Below are 23352 nucleotides of genomic sequence, written 5' to 3'. Positions count from 1 at the left end.
GGATTTTAAAAGTTCTAATTCCCTTGACTTCCCTCATGATCTATTCCAACTGTCACTTCTGACACCTGGCTGCTGATGCCTCCCTCTGAGGGCCAGTCAGTGAGTGTGGATACATCCTCCTAGGGCCTTTCAATTCTCTCTACTTAAATCCTAATAGGGTACTTGAAGGAAAATGACTTTGGACATTATACTTTGCAAACTGGAACCCTATATCATCTTCGTTATCTACAGTCTCAAAACAAATCCTATAGTTGTGTTCCCCACCGCAGCCTCCAGTGGTAAAGAATTTCAAACACTAAATTTTAAATTAATGTATCGTGAATATCTTCTTAAAATATCCATAGGATTTATTGTGGATAACTCTAAACATATTGTTTAATGAAGGAGCATGTTTACTGCTACAAATCAAACTTTACAAGATGGTTAAAGAGCTTTCTGTGAACAATTCTGAGAATCAAAGACTTAAGATGTTATCTTTTCTGTATTCTGAAATAAAGATGTCCTGAAAAGCCATTGAAATCCAAATAAATGAATCATTTGTAATGGTAATTGTGAATGTGTGTGTGTGTGTGTGTGTGTGTTTTACATAAGCAGAAGTAGGAATATTGGAGCAGAAAGGGCCAAAATCAAAATCCATCTTCCATTTGCAATCTCACCAGCACCCTGAAGCATCTATACTCCTAGAGTATGAAATTAGCAAGACGTGATGATACCAATTCTAGAGAAATACATACTACACATGCTCATAGAGTAACCCTAAGCTGAGGGAAAGCCAACTGAAAGAAAAGACATTATTCTATTAATGAGGAATGAGAGATTCAGTTTTATAACTGAAACTGAGAAGTTGTTCTCCTCTGAGAAGTTGAAAGTGTCTCAACCTTAAAAAACACTTCCAAACATTTATCCCCTCCCCTTTATTGAGATATGCTTTCATTCTGGTTTAAGATATGAGAATTATTAAAAAATAAATTGCAGATAGAATTATTGCCATTAAACACTAAACAGTCTACTTACGCAGGACAATATTGGCAAACATAGAAGTATTTTAGAGCATCTTGATTGGGACAATAGGCAATTCCACAGCCTACCTGGTAAGTCGAGTACCAAACAAGCTGCAAATTAACAATGGAATAAATATATAAAAGTACATTAGAGAAGAGGAAAAATATTTTTTAAAATAGTAGCAAATATAAAACTGAAAAATGTTAGTTTTAGTTTATAGACATACACCATACAAATATTTAAATTATTGAACCAAAGTCATAAACTTTAAAAATATTTAATTTTCATGTACATTCATCACTTTAAAATTTATAATGTAGGAACAATACAGAGTATGCTTTCCTACTAAGAGTTTGGCTGACAATGGACAAAAATGACAGCTCTACAGCAGCCAAATTCCAAGACTGTATTCTTCCCACTTGGACTGTCCTCCTAAATTGAACATTGCAGTGGTCATAATTTGGAGAAGCTTTCCTATTAGAACATTTGTGACATAGGTATTTTCATGCATTCTTTTTACCTGAGTATAATGTCCAACAACTGCATTGGGACTCTTTGGTCCTACACCATAGACAAAATCTAGGCTTTCGTCATACCAGCTTTGGATTGCAGCTGACCAGGAAGTAGGGTCACTTGACATATAGAGATTCTCACCACATTTTGTACCTAAGGGGCAGATCATTCATGAGCAAGATAATAAACATGCAATGGTAAAAGAAATTGACTACACAAACACAAAGATGTTGCCTTTCAAACCCAGGGTCCAGCAGATGCTAACTGTTGATTAATACATAAAGGAGTGCTTCAGTTCCTTATCAGCTATAAGGCCGATAAGAACACTGAACTGCCTAACACACTGAGGCTGGCCTGACCACATAAAACTTTGAGTAGGCTAACACTCTGCTCTTTGAAAATCCTTGCATGCTAAATTTTCCACGTGTATGCCTTGAGTGTTCCCAGCTTTATATGGTAAGCTTGCTAAAGGCAGTGACCAACTCTTACATTTTGTCTTTTGCTCTAGTAACCCTCAACAGAGATTTTTCAAATATGGGACCCTAAATAAATGTATATGACTTTGTGTGAAATCTGAAAAAAAGACTTTATAGGCTGTTTTTAAGAGTCCCAAGAAAGAGAAAACTGACACCAGGAAGGATAACAGTTTTCAAAATTTATGGATTTTCTCTTAACCAGGAAATCAGATATCACAAGTTGAAATCCTTGTGAGTTTGTCAAGAAGTGCCTTACAGCCCAGAAACACTTCATAAATTATTTGGGCATTTACTAGTTTTTATAATCCTTGATAAGTCTTTTTAAAACTCAAATGTAGCATTCTGTGCATTGTAGGTATCCAGTCCACACAAAATACTTGATTGCCTCATATTAAAAATTTTTTAAATAATATATTCAAAAATATTCATTTTTATAGAAATTTTGAATATGATAAATTTAAATCCACTTTATCCACTTTTATCCACTTTAGATCAAAAAAGGAATAATTCATCATAAGTTCAATATATTTTATGGATACAAAAGAATAGATTTCAAAACATCCGACAGCTACATAAATTAACAAAAATGGCAGTGGGTTAGAAATCAGAAAGCTTGGTTAAAAATTTCTAGTACAACACTGTTTCAGATTATGGTCTTGGGTGAGTCACCTTTCTTTCAAATTCTAGCTTTTCTAATCCTTACACTTACAAAAAGAAAGATGATATAAAATATGCTGTATTCATGAACTGGTTGCAAGAAGCAAAATTATTTGCATAATGCACACAATAAAAAAGCACAACATTGTTCTTATTGTAAATATCCCTCTGTATACAGATACTTTGACTTCAAAAAGACAACAGTATAAGTAACATTTATTTTCAAAGTCTTCTTATTATAGAGCATCCTACAATGCTCTATTATTGTTTTATTCATTTATTTATTCAACAAATATTTGCTAATTTACATACTGGTTTTGCGGTCCTCTGGATCACTGTGCTGTAAAGTGCACTTGTTTGCCCACCTTTGGGCATTCGCTGTTACCTCTCTGCTCCATTCCTAAACATCACAAGAAAACAAAATACACTTAATGATTCAGCCACAATGAAACATACACTTTATAATCTGATTTGTAACTACTTTAAAATTTCTGTAGATGTATTCTCTAATACTACTGTTATTAAAATATTTTTAAGTGTTTTTATCTGTTCTGGTGCCAGTTTACACATGAAGGGTAGTCCATAGGTAATACATCTAAAAGGCAAAATAAGACAATAATATGTGATTATTTATGATAGCAAAGCAGCCATACCTAGGATATTTATTAATGATGCTAGTGTAAATACTGATAAGCAGGTGAAATATCCTCATTATATTTTAATAGTAATAAGCTGGCCAACGTTATTTCCAATTGCATTTGTTTTCACATGTAGGCCATTGCTTTCGTATCAGAGATACCTGTCTTTCAGGGACTGTGCCCTGGGAAGTGGGCTTTTACTCACAACAGCTGACACCCTGAAGGAAAGGGGATTTCTTGATTTTAAACCAGAAAAGAAAATGAACAAAAACTGTAATGGTTTAACACTGGATGCCTGAATATTTGACTTCCAATTCTGCCTTCCAAATTTAATAACCCTGTATAATTGAAAGTTTTTTTTTAACCATTGTAAAAAAAAAAAAAAAAAAAAGACAACTTTGTAAACCACAAAGTTCGTAAGAGATGCCAGTGGCCAGCCGTCTGCTCCTGCCACAGCTGGTTCACACCCATCTCGTTACATCACTGCCTCTTACCATCTTTAGCATGTTACTGGCAGGTGGAGAGACTGCTTTCCTTAGTTCGTTGTGTTTATTTACAATCTCCCTTTGCACTTGTCCCTGGGTGGTTAACAAAGCAGTAAAAGCAGGATCCTAAAAGAAAATAAAATTAGAATTATTATTTAACAATGTTGTAAATTTCATATAATAGTGAATAAGTTAATGCAAGAGAACAAAGGTCACTTTAAAAAGTGCAAAATATTTAGTTATCATGTACATATATTAAATATTACAAATATTTAAATATTAAAAGTCAACATTAGTTGTTAAGCATTGTCACTAAATCTGAGTTGAAGACATAACTTTTAAATAGTAAAGCAGTAGATTGAAATGTTTAAATAGGAAAGCAGTAGATTGAAGCTTTGAGAATTGTGAGTAACTCATGGCATGACAAACTAAAAACCCCTCGGAGGCCACAAATGCCCATTTCTGTTTCAAGGGAACTTTTCAAAAAACAGTTTTGGGGGAACAGGTGGTAAACGGTTGCATGAATAAGTTATTTAATGGTGATTCCTGAGATTTTGGTGTACCCATCACCCAAGCAGTGTCCACTGTATCCAACGTGTAGTCTTATTCCACGCCCCCTCCCACCCTTTCTCCCAAGTCCCCAAAGTCCATTGTATCATTATTATTATTATTATTTTTTTTGAGACGGAGTCTTGCTCTGTCCCCCAGGCTGGAGTGCAGTGGCGCCATCTCAGCTCACTGCAAGCTCTGCCTCCCGGGTTCACGCCATTCTCCGGTCTCAGCCTCCTGAGAAGCTGGGACTACAGGTGCCCGCCACTACACCCAGCTAATTTTTTGTATTTTTAGTAGAGACAGGGTTTCACCATGTTAGCCAGGATGGTCTCGATCTCCTGATCTCATGATCCGTCCGTATAGGCCTCCCAAAGTGCTGGGGTTACAGGCGTGAGCCACCGCGCCTGGCCTCATTGTATCATTCTTATGCCTGTGCATCCTCATAGTTTAGCTCCCACTTATTAGTGAGGACATACGATGTTAGGTTTTGCTATTCCTGAGTTATGTCACTTAGAATAATGGTTTCCAACTCCATCCAGGTTGCTGCAAATGCCATTATTTCATTTCTTTTTATGGTTGAACAGTATTACTTGGTGGGTATATATACACACACACACACACACGGTATGTATATATAGGTATACATTATATATTATATATAATATATATTATATATATGCATATCTATCACATTTTTTTATCCACTCATTGATTAATGGGCATTTGGGCTGGTTCCATATTTTTGCAATTGTGAATTGTACTGCTATAAACATGAGTGTGCAGGTGTCTTTTTTTCATATAATGAGTTCTTTTCCTCTGAGTAGATACTCAGTAATGAAATTGCTGGATCAAATGGTAGATTTACATTTAGTTCTTTAAGGAATTTCTATACTCTTTTCCATAGTGCTTGTAGTAGCTTACATTCCCACCAGCAGTATAAAAGTGTTCCCTTTTCCATATCCACACCAATATCTATTATTTTTTAAATTAAATTATGGCCATTCTTTTAGGGATAAGGTGTTAGCTTCATTGTGGTTTCGATTTGCATTTCCCTGGTAATTAACGATGTTAAGCAGCTTTCCATATGTTGGTCAGCCATTTTTCTATTTTATTTTGAGAATTGTCCACTCATGCTCTTAGCCCACTTTTTGATGGGATTCTAATTTGTTTGAGTTCCTTGTAGATTCTGGATATTAGTCCTTAGTTGGATAAATAGTTTGCAAAGATTTTCTCCCATTCTGTGGGGTTTCTGGTTTGTTTTTTTTGTTTGTTTGTTTTTTTGTTTTTTTGTTTTTTTTTGAGATGGAGTCTTGCTCTGTCGCCCAGGCTGGAGTGCAGTGGCTGGATCTCAGCTCATTGCAAGCTCCGGCTCCCGGGTTCACGCCATTCTCCTGCCTCAGCCTCCCGAGTAGCTGAGACTACAGGTGCTCGCCACCTCGCCCGGCTTGTAAAAGGATGAGTTTTCTTCTTTTGTATTTTTTAGTAGAGACGGGGTTTCACCGTGTTAGCCAGGATGGTCTCGATCTCCTGACCTTGTGATCCGCCGGCCTCAGCCTCCCAAAGTGCTGGGATTACAGGCGTGAGCCACCGCGCCCGGCCCCCGGGGTTTCTGTTTACTCTGCTGATTATTTGTTTTGCCGTGCAGAAGCTTTTTAGTTTAATTAAGTCCCATGTTTTTATCTTTGTTTTTGTTGCATTTGCTTTTGGGTTCTTGGTCATAAGACATTTGCCTAAGTCAATGTCTAAAAGAGTTTTTCTGATGTTATCTTCTAGAGTTTACATAGTTTGGTCTTAGATTTAAGTACTTGATCCATCTTGAGTTGATTTTTGTATAAGGTGAGAGATGAAGATTCAGTTTCATTCTTCTACATGGATCTTGCCAATTATCCCACCACCATTTGTTGAATAAGGTGTTCTTTTCCCACTTTATGTTTTTGTTTGCTTTGTTTAAGGTCAGTTGGCTGTAAGTATTTGACCTTATTTCTGAGTTTTCTACTCTGTTCCACTGGTTTATGTGCCTATTTTTATACAGTACCATGCTGTTTTGGTGACTATAGCCTTGTAGTATAGTTTGAAGTGGGGTTATGTGATGCTTCCAGACTTGTTATTTTTGTTTTGTTTTGCTTTGTCTATGCAGGCTCTTTTTTGGCTCCATATCAATTTTAGGATTGTATTTTCTAGTTCTGTGAAAAATGATGATGGTATTTTGATGGGAATTACATTGAATTTGTAGATTGTTCTTGGCAATATGGTCATTTTTACAATGTTGATTTTATCCATCCATGAGCATGGGATGTGTTTCCATTTGTTTGTGTCATTTATAATTTCTTTCAGCAGTGTTCTGCAGTTTTCTTGTAGAGGTCTTTCACCTCCTTGGTTAGGTATGCTCCTAAGTATTTTATTGTTTTCTCAGCTGTTGTAAAAGGTATTGAGTTCTTGATTTGATTCTCATCTTGGTTGCTGTTGGTGTATAGCAGTACCACTGATTTGTGTACATTGATAGCTAAAGATAGGACCCCAATCTGTTCTGGCTTATAGGGTTTCTGCAGAGACCATCTGCAGTTAATCTGGTAGGTTTTCCTTTGTAGGTTACCTGATGCTTTTGCCTCACAGCTCTTAATATTCTTTTCTTGATCTTGACTTCAGATAACCTGATGACTATGTGCCCAGGTCATGATCTTTTTACGATGAATTTCCCAGGAGTTCTTTGAGCTTCTTGTATTTGAATGTGTAGGTCTCCAGCAAGACCAGGAAAGTTTTCCTCAATGATTTCCCTCAAATAAGTTTTCCAAACTTTTACATTTCTCTTCTTCCCCAGGAACATCAATTATTCTTAGCTTTGGTCACTTAACAAAATCCCAAAACTTGTCGGAGGCTTTGTTCATTTTCTTTTTATCATTTTTTTTGTCTTTGTTAGAATTCAAAGGCCAAATCTTGAAGCTCTGAAATTCTTCATACTTGCATTACTTTTTAAATTTCTTTGAGTTGGTTTTCACCTTTCTCTGGTTCCTCCTTGAGAAGCTTAATAATTAACCTTCTGAATTCTTTTTCCAGCAATCCAGAGATGTCTTCTTGGTTTCAATCCATTTCTGGTGAGCTAGTATGATCTTTTGGGGGATGTTATAGAACATTGTTTTGTCACATTACCAGAATTGTTTTTCTGGTTCCTTCTCATCAGGTAGACTATGTCCAAGGAAGGATCTGTGGCTCAAGGGCTGCTGTTCAGGTACTTTTGCCTTGAACCCTTGATGTGGTACTCTCCCCGTTGCCCTAGAGATGGGGCTTCCTGAGAGCCAGACTGCAGTGATTGTTATTGCTCTTCTGGGTCTAGCCACCCATCAGAGCTACTGGACTCCAGGCTGGTACTGGAGAGTGTGCGCAGACAGTCCTGTGATGTGATTCATCTTCAGGTCTCTCAGCCACAGACACTGACACCTGCTGCAGTGGAAGTAGCAGGGGAGTGAAGTGGACTCCAAGAGTCCTTGGTTGTAGTTTTGTTTAGTACACTGGTTTTCTTGAATGTTGGTTATGCTAATAGTGAAGTTGTCATGTGGACAGTCTCAGGTCCTCTGGTTAGCCAGGATTGTTACAGGCAGTGGAATTAACTGTTGTTTTCTCCTTCCTTGGGGTAGAGTTGTTCTGTTATGAGTTGCTGTAACAGCCTGAGTTGGTTTCAAGAGAGCATAAGCTGTGGTAGTATGGGGGATACAAGTTTGCCCTAAGGTCTCCTGGATAAGTATTCAGGTTTTTCAGGTGATGGACAGGGCCATAGAGCTCCCATGAGTTTATGTCTTTTGTCTTTGGCTACCAGGTTGGGTAGAGAAAGACCATCATGTGTGGGCAGGATTAGGGATACCTGAACTCCGACTCCCCTTGGTGGGGGCTTCCTGCAGCCACTGTGGAAGATGGGGGTGTGGTTCTCAGGCCAAAGGAGTTATGTTCCAAGGGGGCTATGGCTGCCTCTGCTGCTTCATACAGGTCATCAGGGAAGGGGTGGAAAGCCAGCAGTGACAGGCTTCACTAAGCTCCTACTCAGTCAGCAAGGCCAGTCTCACCCCTGCTGTGCTCCCTCAACGGCCAATCGAGCTGAATTTATATCCACGCCTCTGTTGTGCAAGGCTGAGATCTTGGTCCAGGCTACAACCCTCCCCAGTAAGCAGGGCTTTCAGGCCTTTCCCCACTTCCTACCTGCTGCAGCTTCTGTACTCATATCTGTACTTCCCATTCACAATCCCAGATCTGCCCAGAAAAATTTGTACTTGGTCAAAATTATTACAAAGTTCAGCTGGAAGTCTCCTCCCTGTGGCCCTTCCCTAATTCCACTGGCTTCCCTCCTTGAGGATCTCTGTGAGATAAAGTCAGAAATTGCTTCCCTGGGCTTCTGTGGGGACTGGGATTGCCTACAGGGCTCTTCTCACTGCTTCTTCTTCTTTTTTATTTTGCATGGCTCTCTAAATTCGTTTCAGCTTTAAGTAAGGTTATATCCTTCTCCCATGATCTGGATTTTCAGCTTCCTCAGTGAGGATGTGTGTTTAGAGGCAGACTTTCTTCCCTCACACTTTGGGCACTCACAGTGTTTCAGCGAACTCACAGAGTTTGCAGTGGCAAGCCACTTCTTTCAAAGGGTCTGTGAGTTCTTTCAGTTTTCCTGTCATGCCCCTGCAGTGGTTCTTGGTGCAAAAGTTCATGATGTGAATCTCCACATATTGTTCTGTTTATCCACATATTGTTCTGCTTATCCATATATTGTTCTGTTTATCCACATATTGTTCTGTTTATCCACATATTGTTCTGTTTATCCAAGTGGCAACTGCAAGTTAGTCATGCCTCCTATCTGCCATTTCCCCCAGCAAGGGAACTTTTAATAGGATTTGTATAGACATATGAATAATAATATTTTATAACTACAAGCATGCAAATTAAAAACCTTGAGATATATTCATTCACATTTGATCAGACTGCAAGGTAGGGTAAAGCTGGAGCCCATGATTCATCCTAAATTTTATGGGGCAGTTTTCCTTGACATGGTATCTGCCTTTAAGGAAAAATATTTAGGCCCAGTTGAAGTGCATGTCTGCATTCAGTACTATAGTAAAACCATTATACCTATTACATAGCAAATTTTATCGGTTGCGTCAAAGATAACTTTGTAATACTAAAAATAAATTTAAAGCCATTTGGAGGGATCAAATCTATCTATTGCTGACTTTGTTCCTTTTAGTAACAGAAACATAACTGATCAAGTATTAAATTGGGCCCTAATATGTTTGGTTTATCTTTGTAGTTGTATATTTGTCTGTGTGTGTGGTATGGGGCCTGCTAAGCCTGGAGGTAGAATAGGGTCTGAAAATTGCTGGATCAAGTTCCAAGCAATTTGATGACCTAAATTTACACGCGAGTATGATGTTATATAGGTATGAGCAAGATTTTGAAGTATAAGTCTAAAAGGAACAGGGCCACTTAAAGATTTTTTTCTGACACCTTGGAATAAGTTATCCTCCTCTCCTCCCATACTGAGTTCCCTTAAGGCTCTCACAATTCTTACACCATAGGTCTGAGCACATTATTGCCATTATCTACTATATATGAATTTCTCTTTCCTGCTTTTATGTTCCTAACAACAGGGACTGACAGCGGATGCCATTGTACCAATAAATATGGCAAAGTTACTGACTCATAAGTTAGAAAAGATGTGCATATAAAATATCAGTAGAAGCAGATTTCTGCATCACATCAAAGCATAAAATATCATCCCTGGATATTTCCTCTTGACATAAAAAAATCTGGTTATGGTGGTTTCATTTCAAAACACATAAAAAGTTAATTTCTAAATTATTTCCTGCTTCTCACACCTTCTTGCTTTGTAGATAAAATTGTACTGAAAACGAGATGTACTTTTAAATGTGTTAATAAAGCTATTACTTGACTAGAAACATTAAACATATTAAGAATAAAATAAATATGGTATCTATCCTTAAAGAGTTTATATTGAATAGGTGACATAAGTAAAAATTACAATACACATGATAACAAAACTGATCTTAGGGATCTACAAGATAGAGAGGAAGAAGGGATCAATTCTTTGAAGTCAGGGAAAGCTTCATAAAATGTGATTCTGGGGTTTTGAAAGACGAATAGAGTTTTCTAGGCATCTTGAACACATCAGAAAATCATACTGGGCAGAGTGTTTAGAGAGCATCTGATTTCAAACATTTAGTGGTGCCAAAACAAAATGACATCTCACTTTTTAATAATTTTATAAATGAAGACCAGGAGATGAGCCAGAGAGGTTAAAGGGGATTGGAAAGGGGTATGAAAGAAATGAAAAGAACAGCAAATTATTTGAATGAGGTCCTAGGTGATGAATCAATTACCTGCACATTGATAATTTAATTACAATAATACAATGACTATATTTCTGAATGCCAAATGAAGTTTGAGCTGAGTGTCAGAGTCCTCCAGTCTGAAAAGTCCTGGTGAGTCTAGTGTGCACGGAGTTAATGGAAGATGTGACAACAAGCAGCAATGCCAAAGCTGTTTCAGAGGCTTCCTGGCTAGGAGATACACACTGTATGTGAACACTGCACATTTTATCATTGAAGATTGCTGACCATAATATAGGGTCAATTCAACAAAGTAGCATATTAGAAATAACTCTAGGATCTGAATTCAAAATCCTCTTGGCCCTTCACATACTAACTCTATTATCACTACTAAACAAACCACTACGACCTTTAGAGTCGGGGTTTTTGTTTTCTTAATTAAAAATATAAATCTAATTATTGTTATGCTCTAACTATAAAAATTAAATGTGCTAATATAGTGGAGAAGTTGTGCTAATTTAATATTATGTAAGTATAGTGTTAATTTTGTATGGGGATCTCATTAAAAAGAAATAAAATTAAGGAAATCAGAAAATAGATTGGAGTAAGAGAGCTATCATCAACTTTCTAACCCCACAGACCAGTGATGTTTATTAGAAAAATAATTTAAACATGATATGCCACTTTAATTTTTAAGTGCTATTAATTTAAATAATATATTTTATTTGTAATGAGTTAGGTGGTAGTCTCCAAAAAGATATGTCCATGTCCTTATGCTCACAAACTGTGAATGTGATCTTATTTGGAAAAAGTCTTTGCAGATGTAATTAAGTTAAGGATCTCAGGATGAGATAATGCTTCATTATCCAGTTGTCCCTGAATGTAATGACAAGTGCCTCTATAAGAGACACACAGAGAGGAGAAGATAACGTAAAGATGGAGGCAGAGATTGGAGTGATGCAGCCACAAGCCAAGGAATGCCAAGCAGTGGGAGAAGCCACCAGAAGGTGGGGAAAAGCATGGAACAGATCCCTCCCTCTTAGATCCTCCAGAAGGAGCTCAGCCCAGTAGATAATTTTATTTTAGATTTCTGGCCTCCATAACTGTGAGAGAATAAGTTTTTGCTGTTATAAGCCACTTAGCTTGTGGTAATTTGTTGCAACCACCCTAAGTACCTAATATATTACTTAACTGAATATCTAAAATATTATCATTTCATCATGGAGGCAATATAAAAAATTGAGATATTTTCTTCTTTCTTTGTTCTAAATGTTTGAAATCTGGTGAGTTTCTTACCATCAGAGTACATCTTGCCTGTTCAAACCTCATTTCATGTGTTCAGTAGTCACATGTGACTGGTGGCTAGTACACACATGCAGAACACATACAGCATAGCCTTGGCCTTTCATCTCAATAATTGTGTTAAGTGGTCTGAGAACTCTGAGAGAACCAGTGGAAACTCTGACATACCAAACTCTCTTACCCTCCTTTACTTTCAAAATAGCCTGCCATACCACAAAGTTGCTGGATAGCTCTGAAAAGATTTTCCATTTTAACCTTACCTTTCCTTCTGCAGGTAAAGATGGAAGCAGCACCATAGCCAGAAACAACACCGGTAGTAAAGCCATTGCTGAAAACTAAGTCAAGAAAAACAAAGGTTTGCATTGAAATAAGTAGTTTAAAAACTTCTAAGAGGGAGAATACCAATATAATCTCGATTATTTCAAAGGAACTGTGATTTCCAGATTCGTTAAGAATGGAACAAAAGAAGAATTGCCGTATGGTACCAGTAGAATCATAATGAGGCCAGCCTTGTCTCTGATAGTGACAATAAAAAAATAAGCTGAAGAACTCTACTGATGCCCTTGAGGTACATCTATAAAACATAGAGACATACTCCCTTCTTTCTGCCCACTTCTGCTACCCTTACGCCATCAAAAAGAAAACAGATTCCTGAATAGTTAATTACAGTACTGACATTCATTCTTCATCTCAATTTTTGGAGAAAAGTTTATTTTCAATATGTACCATCTCTCAATTGGCTATTCTATATGAAACGTATAATGGTTTGTCCTTTTATTTATACCAGACTCTAATTAAGATGACAAGGTTGTGATTACACAGATATGGTTGTACAAATACTTTATTAGTTGTTATTTCCCTAATGGAGTAACTAGAAGTTACATCTATTTTCTTCCTTATACCTGTGAATATTTTCAAATTTCTCTGTATGGAAAAAATACAATTAATGCATTGAAAATATAGCTTGTTCAAGTTTACTCAATCTATTATTTGGTACGAAGATTGTTTCATATTTTCATTATCTCCTAAAAAGATACTTACAATTTTGTTACCCATGTTGTCCTTTCTCAATATGTCAAAAAGTCCTACATCCTTCAGATGAAGCAACAAGACCACTTAGTTTCAGAAACACTCATCTTTTTGTCATTAGACATATAAATTGTTTACTTTGTAAATTAGAGTTATGCTCCCTAGATCTGTTTCATGTATGTGGGATTGGCACTCCCAAATTCTTGGAAGGAAAGAAAATTCCAAACAATTTATCTGTGATACTTCTCAGGCTTCACTTACTGTAAATAGTGTATCATTGATACTTGTTCCATCCATTGCCTTTATCCTCAATGGTATGCAAAAAAGGGATGAGGGATGAGCAATTATTGATAGTTTGTGGAAAATTATGTACAATTTCACTCCCATACCTTACTGGGTATTACTATTTATATTGTATGGATGATGTAATTAAGGCTTAAGACAGTTAATTAACCTGTGCCAATGCACAGGTAATGTCAGAAATTAGTCTTCATCCAATTATGACTTCAAAGTCAATGACTTTGAAAGAGATACTGACTCATTGAAAGAGACACAGTTTTAACTGGGAAAAGGCAGACATTGTTGCAGCACAATGGAGACCCTTTATTTTTACTTTAATAATTCCCTTCTTAATACATAACTCTGTATGTTAATAGTAAAATCATTAATATGCCAGCTTATACGATATGCTTAAACAGTCATACTTTTCCATTTTCCTATTAAAGGTAGTTCTAGTATAATTGTTTAAAGTCACAAACATGAGAATTAATTCCATTACTTATTTTTAGAAAAAAATGTAAAAAATTTTTATATATCAAATTTTGGGGAGTATGATACTGCTGTAATTTACCTTCTTAACTGTAAAAGAATACAATTAACTTGAGGTCATTCTCAATACAAATTTATCAAAGTTTTGAAAATCATGAGTAGGCCAGGCACAGTGGCTCATTCCTGCAATCCTAACATTTTGGGAGACTGAGGTGACAGCACATAACTTGAGCCCAGGAGTTCAAGATTAGCCTGGAAAACATAGTGAGACCTCACATCTACTAAAAAGAAACAAACGGAGTGCTGCTTCCGCCCGAGGCCCCGGTTCAGCCGCCGTTGCTGGAGCGCACTGTACAGCTGCGTAAGTTGATCGTAGGACAAGTCCAGCAGCTGGTGCAGGTCCACGACGCGTGAAATATCGGGGGCGGAGCAAGATGGCCGAATAGGAACAGCCTCAGTCTCCATCTCCGAGCGCGAGCGACACAGAAGACCGGCGATTTCTGCATTTTCAACTTAGGTACTGGGGTCATCTTACTCGGGAGTGCCGGACAATCGGTGCTGGTCAGCTGCTGCAGCCCGACCAGCGAGAGCTGAAGCAGGGCGAGGCATCGCCTCACCTGGGAAGCGCGAGGGGGAAGGGAGTCCCTTTTCCTAACCAGGGGAACTGAGACACACAACACCTGGAAAATCGGGTAACTCCCACCCCAATACTGCGCTGTAACACCGGCACACCGGAGATTGTATCCCACACCTGGCCGGGAGGGTCCCACGCCCACCGAGCCTCTCTCCTTGCTAACACAGCAGTCTGCGGCAATCTAACCGCAAGGCAGCAGCGAGGCTGGGGGAGGGGCGCCCGCCATCGCTGAGGCTTAAGTAGGTAACTAAAGCCGCTGGGAAGCTGGAACTGGGTGGAGCTCACAGCAGCTCAAGGAAACCTGCCTGTCTCTGTAGACTGCGCCTCTGGGGACAGGGCTCAGCTAAAGGAGTAGAAGCCTGTGAAACACGAACGACTCTGTCTGACAGCTTTGAAGAGAGCAGTGGATCTCCCAACACGGAGGTTGAGATCTGAGAAGGGGCAGTCTGCCTGCTCAAGTGGGTCACTGACCCCTGAGTAGCCTAACTGGGAGACATCCCCCACTAGGGGCAGTCTGACACCCCACGCCTCACAGGGTGGAGTACACCCCTGAGAGGAAGCTTCCAAAGCAAGAATCAGACAGGTGCACTCGCTGTTCAGCAATATTCTATCTTCTGCAACCTCTGCTGCTGATACCCAGGCAAACAGGGTCTGGAGTGGACCTCAAGCAATCTCCAACAGACCTATAGCTGAGGGTCCTGACAGTCAGAAGGAAAACTATCAAACAGGAAGGACACCTATATCAAAACCCCATCAGTACGTCACCATCATCAAAGACCAGTGACAGATAAAACCACAAAGATGGGGAAAAAGCAGGGCAGAAAAGCTGGAAATTCAAAAAATAAGAGCGCATCTCCTCCTGCAAAGGAGCACAGCCCATCGCCAGCAACGGATCAAAGCTGGTCAGAGAATGATTTTGATGAGATGAGAGAAGAAGGCTTCAGTCCATCAAACCTCTCAGAGCTAAAGGAGGAATTACGTACCCAGCGCAAAGAAACTAAAAATCTTGAAAAAAAAGTGGAAGAATTGACAGCTAGACTAATTAATGCAGAGAAGGTCATAAACGAAATGACAGAGATGAAAACCATGACACGAGAAATACGTGACAAATGCACAAGCTTCAGTAACCGACTCGATCAACTGGAAGAAAGAGTATCAGCGATTGAGGATCAAATGAATGAAATGAAGCAAGAAGAGAAACCAAAAGAAAAAAGAAGAAAAAGAAATGAACAAAGCCTGCAAGAAGTATGGGATTATGTCAAAAGACCAAATCTACGTCTGATTGGGGTGGCTGAAAGTGAGGGGGAAAATGGAACCAAATTGGAAAACACTCTACAGGATATCATCCAGGAGAACTTCCCCAACCTAGCAGGGCAGGCCAACATTCAAATTCAGGAAATACAGAGAACGCCACAAAGATACTCCTCCAGAAGAGCAACTCCAAGACACATAATTGCCAGATTCACCAAAGTTGAAATGAAGGAAAAAATCTTAAGGGCAGCCAGAGAGAAAGGTCGGGTTACCCACAAAGGGAAGCCCATCAGACTGACAGCAGATCTCTCGGCAGAAACTCTACAAGCCAGAAGAGAGTGGGGGCCAATATTCAACGTTCTTAAAGAAAAGAATTTTCAACCCAGAATTTCATATCCAGCCAAACTAAGTTTCATAAGTGAAGGAGAAATAAAATTCTTTACAGATAAGCAAATGCTTAGAGATTTTGTCACCACCAGGCCTGCCTTACAAGAGACCCTGAAGGAAGCCCTAAACATGGAAAGGAACAACCGGTACCAGCCACTGCAAAAACATGCCAAAATGTAAAGACCATCGAGCCTAGGAAGAAACTGCATCAACTAATGAGCAAAATAACCAGTTAATATCATAATGGCAGGATCAAGATCACATATAACAATATTAACCTTAAATGTAAATGGACTAAATGCTCCAATTAAAAGACACAGACTGGCAAACTGGATAAAGAGTCAAGACCCATCAGTCTGCTGTCTTCAGGAGACCCATCTCACATGCAGAGACATACATAGGCTCAAAATAAAAGGATGGAGGAAGATCTACCAAGCAAATGGAGAACAAAAAAAAGCAGGGGTTGCAATCCTAGTCTCTGATAAAACAGACTTTAAACCATCAAAGATCAAAAGAGACAAAGAAGGCCATTACATAATGGTAAAGGGATCAATCCAACAGGAAGAGCTAACTATCCTAAATATATATGCACCTAATACAGGAGCACCCAGATTCATAAAGCAAGTCCTTAGAGACTTACAAAGAGACTTAGACTCCCATACAATAATAATGGGAGACTTCAACACTCCACTGTCAACATTAGACAGATCAACGAGACAGAAAGTTAACAAGGATATCCAGGAATTGAACTCATCTCTGCACCAAGCGGACCTAATAGACATCTATAGAACTCTCCACCCCAAGTCAACAGAATATACATTCTTCTCAGCACCACATCACACTTATTCCAAAATTGACCACATAATTGGAAGTAAAGCACTCCTCAGCAAATGTAAAAGAACAGAAATTATAACAAACTGTCTCTCTGACCACAGTGCAATCAAACTAGAACTCAGGACTAAGAAATTCAATCAAAACCGCTCAACTACATGGAAACTGAACAACCTGCTCCTGAATGACTACTGGGTACATAACGAAATGAAAGCAGAAATAAAGATGTTCTTTGAATCCAATGAGAACAAAGATACAACATACCAGAATCTCTGGGACACATTTAAAGCAGTATGTAGAGGGAAATTTATAGCACTAAGTGCCCACAAGAGAAAGCAGGAAAGATCTAAAGTTGACACTCTAACATCACAATTAAAAGAACTAGAGAGGCAAGAGCAAACACATTCAAAAGCTAGCAGAAAGCAAGAAATAACTAAGATCAGAGCAGAACTGAAGGAGATAGAGACACAAAAAACCCTCCAAAAATTCAATGAATCCAGGAGTTGGTTTTTTGAAAAGATCAACAAAATTGACAGACCGCTAGCAAAATTAATAAAGAAGAAAAGAGAGAGGAATCAAATAGACGCAATAAAAAATGATAAAGGGGATATCACCACCGACCCCACAGAAATACAAACTACCATCAGAGAATACTATAAACACCTCTACGCAAATCAACTAGAAAATCTAGAAGAAATGGATAATTTCCTGGACACGTACACTCTTCCAAGACTAAACCAGGAAGAAGTTGAATCCCTGAATAGACCAATAGCAGCCTCTGAAATTGAGGCAACAATTAATAGCCTGCCCACCAAAAAAAGCCCAGGACCAGATGGATTCACAGCTGAATTCTACCAGAGGTACAAGGAGGAGCTGGTACCATTCCTTCTGAAACTATTCCAATCAATAGAAAAAGAGGGAATCCTCCCTAACTCATTTTATGAGGCCAACATCATCCTGATACCAAAGCCTGGCAGAGACACAACAAAAAAAGAGAATTTTAGACCAATCTCCCTGATGAACATCGATGCAAAAATCCTCAATAAAATCCTGGCAAACCGGATTCAGCAGCACATCAAAAAGCTTATCCACCATGATCAAGTGGGCTTCATCCCTGGGATGCAAGGCTGGTTCAACATTCGCAAATCAATCAACGTAATCCAGCATATAAACAGAACCAAAGACAAGAACCACATGATTATCTCAATAGATGCAGAAAAGGCTTTTGACAAAATTCAACAGCCCTTCATGCTAAAAACGCTCAACAAATTCGGTATTGATGGAACGTACCTCAAAATAATAAGAGCTATTTATGACAAACCCACAGCTAATATCATACTGAATGGGCAAAAACTGGAAAAGTTCCCTTTGAAAACTGGCACAAGACAGGGATGCCCTCTCTCACCACTCCTATTCAACATAGTGTTGGAAGTTCTGGCTAGGGCAATCAGGCAAGAGAAAGAAATCAAGGGTATTCAGTTAGGAAAAGAGGAAGTCAAATTGTCCCTGTTTGCAGATGACATGATTGTGTATTTAGAAAACCTCATCGTCTCAGCCCAAAATCTTCTTAAGCTGATAAGCAACTTCAGCAAAGTCTCAGGATACAAAATTATTGTGCAAAAATCACAAGCATTCTTATACACCAGTAACAGACAAGCAGAGAGCCAAATCAGGAATGAACTTCCATTCACAATTGCTTCAAAGAGAATAAAATACCTAGGAATCCAACTTACAAGGGATGTAAAGGACCTCTTCAAGGAGAACTACAAACCACTGCTCAGTGAAATCAAAGAGGACACAAACAAATGGAAGAACATACCATGCTCATGGATAGGCAGAATCAATATTGTGAAAATGGCCATACTGCCCAAGGTAATTTATAGATTCAATGCCATCCCCATCAAGCTACCAATGAGTTTCTTCACCGAATTGGAAAAAACTGCTTTAAAGTTCATATGGAACCAAAAAAGAGCCCGTATTGCCAAGACAATCCTAAGTCAAAAGGACAAAGCCGGAGGCGTCACGCTACCTGACTTCAAACTATACTACAAGGCTACAGTAACCAAAACAGCATGGTACTGGTACCAAAACAGAGATATAGACCAATGGAACAGAACAGAGTCCTCAGAAATAATACCACACATCTACAGCCATCTGATCTTTGACAAACCTGAGAGAAACAAGAAATGGGGAAAGGATTCCCTATTTAATAAATGGTGCTGGGAAAATTGGCTAGCCATAAGTAGAAAGCTGAAACTGGATCCTTTCCTTACTCCTTATATGAAGATTAATTCAAGATGGATTAGAGACTTAAATGTTAGACCTAATACCATAAAAACCCTAGAAGAAAATCTAGGTAGTACCATTCAGGACATAGGCATGGGCAAGGACTTCATGTCTAAAACACCAAAAGCAACAGCAGCAAAAGCCAAAATTGACAAATGGGATCTAATTAAACTAAAGAGCTTCTGCACAGCAAAAGAAACTACCATCAGAGTGAACAGGCAACCTACAGAATGGGAGAAAATTTTTGCAATCTACTCATCTGACAAAGGGCTCATTTCCAGAATCTACAAAGAACTCAAGCAAATATACAAGAAAAAAACAAACAACCCCATCCAAAAGTGGGGAAAGGATATGAACAGACATTTCTCAAAAGAAGACATTCATACAGCCAACAGACACATGAAAAAATGCTCATCATCACTGGCCATCAGAGAAATGCAAATCAAAACCACAATGAGATACCATCTCACACCAGTTATAATGGCAATCATTAAAAAATCAGGAAACAATAGGTGTTGGAGAGGATGTGGAGAAATAGGAACACTTTTACACTGTTGGTGGGATTGTATACTAGTTCAACCATTATGGAAAACAGTATGGCGATTCCTCAAGGATCTAGAACTAGATGTACCATATGACCCAGCCATCCCACTACTGGGTATATACCCAAAGGATTATAAATTATGCTACTACAAAGACACATGCACACGTATGTTTATTGCGGCACTATTCACAATAGCAAAGACTTGGAATCAACCCAAATGTCCATCAGTGACAGACTGGATTAAGAAAATGTGGCACATATACACCATGGAATACTATGCAGCCATAAAAAAGGATGAGTTTGCGTCCTTTGTAGAGACATGGATGCAGCTGGAAACCATCATTCTTAGCAAATTATCACAAGAAGAGAAAACCAAACACCGCATGTTCTCACTCATAGGTGGGAACTGAACAATGAGCTCACTTGGACTCGGGAAGGGGAACATCACACACTGGGGCCTATCATGGGGAGGGGGGAGGGGGGAGGGATTGCATTGGGGAGTTATACCTGATATAAATGATGAATTGATGGGTGCTGACGAGTTGATGGGTGCAGCACACCAACATGGCACAAGTATACATATGTAACAAACCTGCACGTTATGCACATGTACCCTAGAACTTAAAGTATAATAATAAAAAAAAAAAAAAAAGAAAGAAACAAACAAAAACAAAACATAATGAGCTGGGCATGGTGGCAAGTGCCTATATTCCTCGCTACTCAGGAGTCTGAGGTGGGATGATCACTTGAGCCCAGGAGTTCGAGGCAGCAGTGAACTATGATCACAGCACTTCATTCCAGCCTGGGTGACAGAAAGAGACCCTGTCTCTAAAACAAACAAACAAAAAATGAAAGATAAAATCATGAGCAAACTCACTAATCGTTTTACCCTTGACAACATAAAAATGATTGGCATGATAAAATATTCACATTAAAATAAATGAATTATCACTTACTGTTGGTTTTCTGAGCAAGATGAAATATCTGCTTTATCTTTAGAAAGAAAGAAGATGGAAGGTTTAGAGCAGCATATATATTACACATATTCCTGTTTTGGCAAACTCTGGTTTTGTTAAATAAATCTAAGTCAACAAAGTTCTGAAATAGTATTTTTCATACCAGTAGCCTCAAACTTCCTTGCCAGTTGTCTGATAATGCTTTTGACATTATTTGCTTCCCCATAGTTTTTAACATGAGTAAGTAAATCATGCCCTCCCTTTCTAATCAGTCCTCCCTTCTCCTTAGGCACACTATAATCTGGATGTGGCCTTTTTGGACTGGTATTTCTATACTGACAACCCAAGACAGGTTAATTATTGTGAAGGTTACCAGGATTCTGCCTTATAGTTGAATTCTTATAGTTCAGCTGTCTATGATTTTTACTTTCTAGTTATCAACTACCTGTGCCTTATTGGTTACAGGTGCAGTCTTTGGAAACCATCAGGTCTGGGAAATCTATGCCAAACTTCAGTTTTTTTCTTATGTAAAATGTAGATTTTTATATCACAGGTTTTTGCTTTGAAGACTGGAAGGGACAATGTATGTAACACCTCTAATACAATAAACACATTATGCATATAATACAAATAAATGGAAATTATCCATGTTTTTATTATCCTTTGCAATGCCTGCTAGATTGCTGAGCACATAAGATCCTTCTGTAAACATATGCTGTTTGATTGAATTGCTAATTTCTAAGGGTTTAAGAGACATGTTTTTCCTTCTAGGTGTTATAGGAAAAACAAATCAGTATAATCTAATTCGAGATTCATATGTTCAAGGCCTGGTTCTATTAGAGACCTTCTGGCTAAGTTTAGGAAAATGCTCTAACATCTGGGCTGCTGTATCCTTATCAGTTCATTGAAAGCAATACACAGAAGCCTGAAGATTTCTGTATAGCTCAATCACCCATTGTTTGCATCTGATGACCCAGAATTGTATAATAGGCCATGATGCCATATTCTTCTCTTTGCTGCTCTTCTCTCCCATACCCTCAACCATCTAACCTATAATCGTCTTCATTGCATCAATGAAAGCAATGTCACTGTTGGTGAGAGTATATTCAAGTAAAAATATTTTTTCTATTCCGTATAATTACATTTTATTTCTTTAAACCCACATTGATATATAGTTGAAAAGTTGGCTACCATTTTTTTTTTCTTGCTACTTACTAATGGTGAAGTACTGTGCTCTTTCTTGCAGGTGTTTTAAGATCAGGATGACATGGTTTTCCTAGAGTGTCTTTAGGAGGGCCATGATGTATAATTTTATAGCCCTAGAACAAGGAAACAAAATATTTACAAAATCTTTAAAATAAAGATGTGAAAAATACGCTTATAGATGGTGTCTATAATCTTTGTCACAAACTTAAATTTTGACTCAATTGTTTAGTATTGTTTCTAATACTTTACTGTATTTATTTGATCTCACCCTTAAGACCATATTGTCCTTCTGAGGTCAGATTGTATTTCAACGTCCTGATATTTCCTTCAAACACTAACAAAAAGGTGGACTTCTTGAAGTTCAGTAACTACTAGTTGGCTAACTTGCCTGGAAAATTGCAACCTATTTTCAAGACTCCCAACCCCTTATCTAGGACTTCAATCCATTTTTTAAAAGATCATTTTCATAAGCAGTGTCCCACACGGTAAGTATTAACTATGTGGAGTTGGGGGTAACAGCTTTATCTCTTTTCTTTTTTCTTTTTTTAAATTCTGGAAGCCAATAGATGATATAAAGTCCAGCAGAGTCAATAACCCCAATTCTAATTGTTATTACCGTTTCTAATACCTGGACATTCAAAACATCTATTAGAAACTAAGAGTCTTAATTTGACTTGGTAAAAATCAGATTTAGAGATGGCTTCAGGCTTCTACTATGATTCAAAGGGTCTTTTGTACTTAGAATGATTTATCTTTTAAGGTAGGTAAAGAGTTTCAATAGACTAAACATAGAGAAGCATGTTGAAAGTTATGGTAGGTCGGTGCTGAGCAACAAAATTGAACTCTCAGTCTGCCGGACATCAGCTATGTGCCCTTCAGGTGCCGGCAGAGGAGCGAAGGAGGATCAGAAGCCCCCTCACCTCAACGATGGTTCTTTCCCCTGTGCTTTACCACACCTCCCTGTCCCTAGCCATTTCTAGTCTCCAATCTGGGTCTTATATTTACCCTGGCTCCAGAGCACAGACCTTCCGGCAGCTGGGCCGGAGCGTTGGCGGCTGCTGCGCGCCTCCCTCACCGCGATTGTGCACTTGCCAGGCGCCGCGTGTGGGCGACGTCACCGGGCTTTATGCTTTCATCGCCGCTACCCGCCTACGTGGGCTGCTCTCCTCCTATCGCCTCCCCGCCCCCACTACGGAGAAAACCCTGCCCGTTTTCCCTTGGGAAAAGCAGAGTTCTCTTTTTCTCATTACCACCAGTTGATGAGGAAAGAAAATGTCTGTTCGCATACCTGCGCCGTACTAGGAGGAGGAGGGAGGTCAGATAAGGATTCGGATTGCCCAGGGTGTGGCTTGAAAAAGGTGTTCGCATTCAGACAAGAATGCCTGAATTAATGTAGTTCAACTTAAAGAGAGAATTAGGAGTCCACAGCTGCTTAAGTTTGCAATGTGCTGCCAGTATTATGCCAACCGCGCACTCCGGTTACACAGGTTGTCAGTTTCAGGCTGTCTCATA

The 23352-nt window shown here is 38.7% G+C and overlaps 1 protein-coding gene across 1 annotated transcript in view; it reads right to left on the bottom strand.

The window, feature by feature from the left end:
• The window catches only part of CRISP2 (cysteine rich secretory protein 2), a 32637-nt gene extending 9697 nt beyond the window's left edge, over nucleotides 1-22940 (bottom strand). Inside the window, exons 1-7 of the mRNA XM_023213088.1 lie at nucleotides 22866-22940; nucleotides 21850-21953; nucleotides 12209-12283; nucleotides 3781-3897; nucleotides 2961-3048; nucleotides 1523-1668; nucleotides 1015-1112 (exon numbers count right to left, since the gene is read on the bottom strand). Coding sequence (XP_023068856.1) covers nucleotides 1015-1112; nucleotides 1523-1668; nucleotides 2961-3048; nucleotides 3781-3897; nucleotides 12209-12274 — 515 coding nt within the window. The 5' untranslated portion in view covers nucleotides 12275-12283; nucleotides 21850-21953; nucleotides 22866-22940. The remainder of the gene's footprint in view (nucleotides 1-1014; nucleotides 1113-1522; nucleotides 1669-2960; nucleotides 3049-3780; nucleotides 3898-12208; nucleotides 12284-21849; nucleotides 21954-22865) is intronic.
• Between the last annotated feature and the right edge of the window lie 412 nt (nucleotides 22941-23352).

The sequence above is a fragment of the Piliocolobus tephrosceles genome, chromosome 5 (genome assembly GCF_002776525.5).
Source record: "Piliocolobus tephrosceles isolate RC106 chromosome 5, ASM277652v3, whole genome shotgun sequence".
Lineage (NCBI taxonomy): Eukaryota > Metazoa > Chordata > Mammalia > Primates > Cercopithecidae > Piliocolobus > Piliocolobus tephrosceles.
Note: the sequence above shows the minus strand (reverse complement) of the source record. Positions and strands in the feature narration are given on the sequence as shown.